General features: G+C 56.0%; 1 protein-coding gene across 1 annotated transcript; it reads right to left on the reverse strand.

Annotated features, from left to right (window-relative positions):
- Window positions 1–539: 539 nt before the first annotated feature.
- Window positions 540–3,604, reverse strand: Loricrin (loricrin cornified envelope precursor protein). The gene is given in 3 exon segments (XM_028857324.2): window positions 540–890; window positions 893–2,247; window positions 3,346–3,604. Coding segments are annotated over 3 exon segments (1,557 nt in total). The 5' UTR covers window positions 3,449–3,604; the 3' UTR covers window positions 540–791.
- Window positions 3,605–4,770: the final 1,166 nt, after the last annotated feature.

Here is a 4,770-nt window from a genome sequence, read left to right on the forward strand (position 1 = left end):
AGGGGTCATGCCCTTCTTCTCTGGTCAGAACATGCCAATGGACTTGGACCTCTGGTAGCTAGTTAGCTAAAATCTGACCAAAGGGTTCTCTCAGCACAAAGGATTGGGAAGGGGCAGAAGAGCTAAAGGGGCAGGAGAGGACAGTTTCAAAGGGGCTGTTGCGTTTCTTTCTTCCTTAGTCCTTGCGGCATGCTAGTGCTGCTGGACAAAGCCGCCCGACTTCCAGAACTTGGAGAGTAAATTCCGAGCTGCAAGAAATTGCCTGGTAGGCTGCCTTAAGAAGACCTGGCCCACCCCTGGTGACTGCCCAACTCACAGGATGTGGAAGATGTCCAGTGAAGACTGTCCTTTGTGTTTGGAGGACAAACTGGTTCACATCCTTGGTCATCCCTTGCCAGCCATCCCATCTATCTACTCCCCCTACCTTTGGATGGGACACTTGTTGAATTAATGTAAGTGTGAATGAATAAATGGAAGAAGCGAGGACAGGATGGAGTGAGTGAATTTACAGGCTACAAAGACTACTGGAGACTCAGAGATTCTCATGAATTGCAAATTTATTGACTGAGGAGGTACTGGAGTTGGGAGGTAGTCATTCAGAAACCAAGACGGAACATCTGCAGAACAAGATGCAGCTTGAGTGACTCAATGGCTTCTTCTGGGGCGGGGGTGGGGGGTGTCAAGATGCGAAGGGTCTGGAAACCCTCGGGCAATCTCATGAGAAAGTTAAGCCTGCCGGCGCCCACGGAGAACACCTCCAGCTCCTTCGTCTCCGTGGCAACCTGGGGACCTTACTTGCAGGGCCAGGAAGGCGCCTGCTTTTGCTGGGTCTGGTGGCAGACCGGGACGCCCTTGCCACCTCCAGAGCCGCCCCCAGAGGAGCCGCCGCCGCGCAGCTAGAGCCGCCGCCGCCGCCCCCGGAGTGGCCGCCTCCGCAACCACCGCTGCCACCCCCGGAGGAGCCGCCGCCACAGCCGCCGCCGCCGCCACCGGAATAGCCTCCGCCGCAGCCGCCGCCACCGGAGTAGCCTCCGCCGCAGCCGCCGCCGCCGCCACCAGAGGAGCCACCTCCGCAGCTACTACCTCCGCCTGAAGAGCCCCCTCCGTAGCTCTGCTGGGGAGCGCAGGAGCTCTGGGTGGCCTGCTGCGACGAGTAGTAGCCGCCGCTGCCCCCGGAGGAGCCGCCGCCGCAGCTGCCGCCGCCACCACCGGAGTAGCCGCCGCCTCCTCCGCAGCTGGAGCCGCCCCCGGAGGAGCCACCACCGCAGCTGCCGCCGCCGCCGCCACCGGAGTAGCCTCCACCGCAGCTGGAGCCGCCACTGGAGGAGCCGCCTCCGCAGCTGGAGCCCCCGCTAGAGCCGCCTCCGTAGCTCTGGCACTGATACTGTTGCGCCGACCCACCGCCGCCGCCACCGGAGGAACCACCTCCGCAGCTGGAGCCGCCGCCGCCGCCAGAGTAGCCGCCGCCGCCGCAGCTGGAGCCGCCGCCTCCGGAGTAGCCGCCGCCGCAGCTGGAGCCACCGCCGCCTCCGGAGTAGCCGCCGCCGCAGCTGGAGCCACCGCCGCCGCCGCCGCCAGAGTACTTGCTCCCTCCGGAACCGCCGCCGCAGCCACCAGAGCCGCCGCCTCCGGAGGAGCCTCCGCAGTAGGAGCCGCCGCCGCCTCCTGATCCGCCGCCGCAGCTGGAGCCGCCGCCGCCGCCGGAGTAGCCGCCGCCGCAGCTGGAGCCGCCGCCGCCGGAGTAGCCGCCGCCGCAGCTGGAGCCGCCGCCGCCTCCGCCACCGGAGTACTTAACTCCCCCACCGGAGCCGCCACCGCCTCCGCAGCTGGAGCCGCCTCCGGAGTAGCCGCCGCCGCCACAGCTGGAGCCACCGCCGCCCCCGGAGTAGCCGCCGCCGCCGCAGCTGGAGCCACCGCCGCCCCCGGAGTAGCCGCCCCCGCCGCAGCTGGAGCCACCGCCTCCGGAGTACTTGACGCCCCCACCGGAGCCGCCTCCTCCGCCACAGCTGGAACCGCCTCCGTAGGAGCCACCGCCTCCGCCTCCGCAGCTGGAGCCTCCTCCAGATGAGCCACCTCCACAGCTGGAGCCGCCACCGCTGCCACCGCTATAGTAGCCACAGCCTCCGCCGCCGCCACCACCGCCGCCGCCACCGCCTCCTCCACCGGAGGTCTTTCCACAACCCACGGGAGGACAGGGAGTGGGCTGCTTTTTCTGGTGAGACATCTTGTTTAAGGAGAAGGAGAACCCTGGAGGAAGAGCAGAAGAGCATCACTGGACCAGCAGCAAGAGGATGCTGTGAAGGAATCAGTTGCATCCATGGCAGCCTCCTTCTGACACTCAGAAGCAGACCAGGCTTCTGAATTTCATTCAGGGGCTGGAGAGTTCTTGCTAGGACAAAAGCTCCATTAGCGGTGCCTCCCTTTCCCCTCAACTTTGCCTGACTTCTGCTGTGTGATTTGGAGGTCAGAGCACCCACATTCCTGTCTACTTCTTATCTTCTATCAAGGAACACTCCTTCCCTTGGGGTGCTCCCAAGTCCCAGTCCTGATTTCTAAGTTCAATGGAAAATTGCATTAAATCTCCACCTGGGTTTTACCCATTCCCAGCACACCAAGAGGAAAGATTTGTTTGGACATTAGTGGACTATAGGACTCATTTTCTGCAATAGCCCTCAGTTCAAACTCTTGATCTGTCCTACTGAGTGAAGATATGTTCCAAGGGCCAATTATTAGACAAAACAGCTCTCCTGTGGTTCTGCCTGCAGAAAGAGGGAAGGGTACTGAACCGTTTGGACCAGCACATCTGACCAGAAGATAGCAGGCATCTTTTTGAGGATATGCAGGAGTCTAAGTTTGACAGAGAACTGCAGCTAGTAGGAACTGGTAGCCCAGGATCTCACAAGTCATTTATCTGTCAGAACATCTGCCTCCATAAAGCAGGGCTTGGGTTTAGATGGCTCCTCCAACATCTCCCATTAGCATCATTCTATGACTTATCCTCCCCACTCTCTGATAGTGTGTTCAGCCTCTCCTGACAGGTTCATAAGGTTCATTCAGTCCATGGCAGGATGCCTTGGGCATCCACTGCAGAGCCTTCCCATGTTCTAGCCCTCAGAGCCTCTGTAAGAGGCAGTACTCTCTTGGCAGAGTTCAAGGTTCTGGCTAGAAGACCAAGAAACATCACCAGCCCAGCAGCAGCTTACCATTCTCCCAGTGCTTTCCTAAACCCCTTCTCAATATCAATGTAGTAGCTTCCAAAGGGGGAGAGGGGTCCTGTCCCTTAACCTCTGCAAGCTGAGCAAGGCCAGCTGGAGAGACCAGAGAGCCAGGAGAGCCCACACTTACCCGAAGCACCAGGGGAGGTGAGTGAGGGAAGGAGATGATGGTGATGTGAGGAACACTGGGGCTCCTGAGGTTTTATACTCTTAGCCTGCTCTGTCTGACTCATCTATTGATCAAGCACCTCCTCAAGTCTGGCCCCAGTTACGTGACTAGTAACTCCTGGCCCCACCTCCTTGTGATTGCAAGCAAAGGATTGACCCATTCATGAAGATTTGGAATTCTTGGGATAGGGATAGGCGTTTAGCGTATGACTGGCCACTTCTCTGATGTAACTGTGAGCAGGTTGGTCATTGGAGCCAGCCAGCCAAGAATGGATGGCAGAAATTGTTTTCAAAATGTCTGATATGGGTTGCATGCCATAACCAGAGGATGATACTTGAGGAATAGGTTCCAGACTTGTGAAGCAGCTGAAGGGAATCTGGAGATCTCCCAGACGTTAGTCTAAGGAGTAGTAGCTTTCAAATTTTGCTGTTTGATTACTTTGGAAATTCTCAAAACTTTAGAATCCAACTCTCTTTTTGCCACGGTTTCTCTACTTTGGTTTAACTCAACAACAATGAATGCGTTGTTGGGGGTGTTTCTGCTTTTCCTATTGGTTGTGAGGGTCCATGAGTCCCCTGCTGCCAGTTCTGGATGATATACCATGGACAGCACTGCAACTAACATGACTCTAGGTTACTTTGAGTTGTTCGTGTGGATAGAGGGTATTTTGATCATCAATACTGACTTTACTTGAAGAGGTGAAAACTAACAAGACAAGACCCCGGAGTCCTTCCCACCATGGCCCTTTGTCTCAGATGTCTTGTGATGATGTATGGTGACTCAGACCTCTGAGGGGCAGCTGCAGAGTGGAATGGGCATGAGTTTGGTGACTGGGTTTGGGTCTTCACTATTTGTCAGCTGTGTCACCATGGGCAAGTCACAGGAGCTCATGCAATCCCTCCACAGAGGAGGCACTCAGTATTTATTGATTATTGAGTGATCGAGCTGTCAGATCCTCACTTACTTTGTCTACCAAACAGGAATCCTACTGTCTATTTCATAGGAACATGAAGAAGCAATGGTTATGAAGTGTAAATATGTTGTATACTGTGTGAGGTTGATATTTTTACTGTGTTCTCACATGACACCATATTCTTATTTCAAACCAGGCCTGCCCTTAGACACTATTGGCAAGAAGGAGTGTGAAGCCAGCTCAACTGTTCTCCTATGGGATTAACTCAAAACTTCCCTGATGATCCTGGAGCCAAGAGCAGCCCCTCTGTGTATGAAGAACAAAGTGCTCTCCCGTTCTTTCGTCATTGGAACTCAGTTGCTATTAAGATACCACAGTTGAACCTTGTTCCACCCAGCTGTGTTGAAATAACAATTCTAATCAGAAATTGACTTAATTATGGGGGAGCATTAATGATCTAAATGATCCTGATT

The sequence above is a fragment of the Peromyscus leucopus genome, chromosome 6 (assembly GCF_004664715.2).
Source record: "Peromyscus leucopus breed LL Stock chromosome 6, UCI_PerLeu_2.1, whole genome shotgun sequence".
In the NCBI taxonomy this organism is placed as follows: domain Eukaryota; kingdom Metazoa; phylum Chordata; class Mammalia; order Rodentia; family Cricetidae; genus Peromyscus; species Peromyscus leucopus.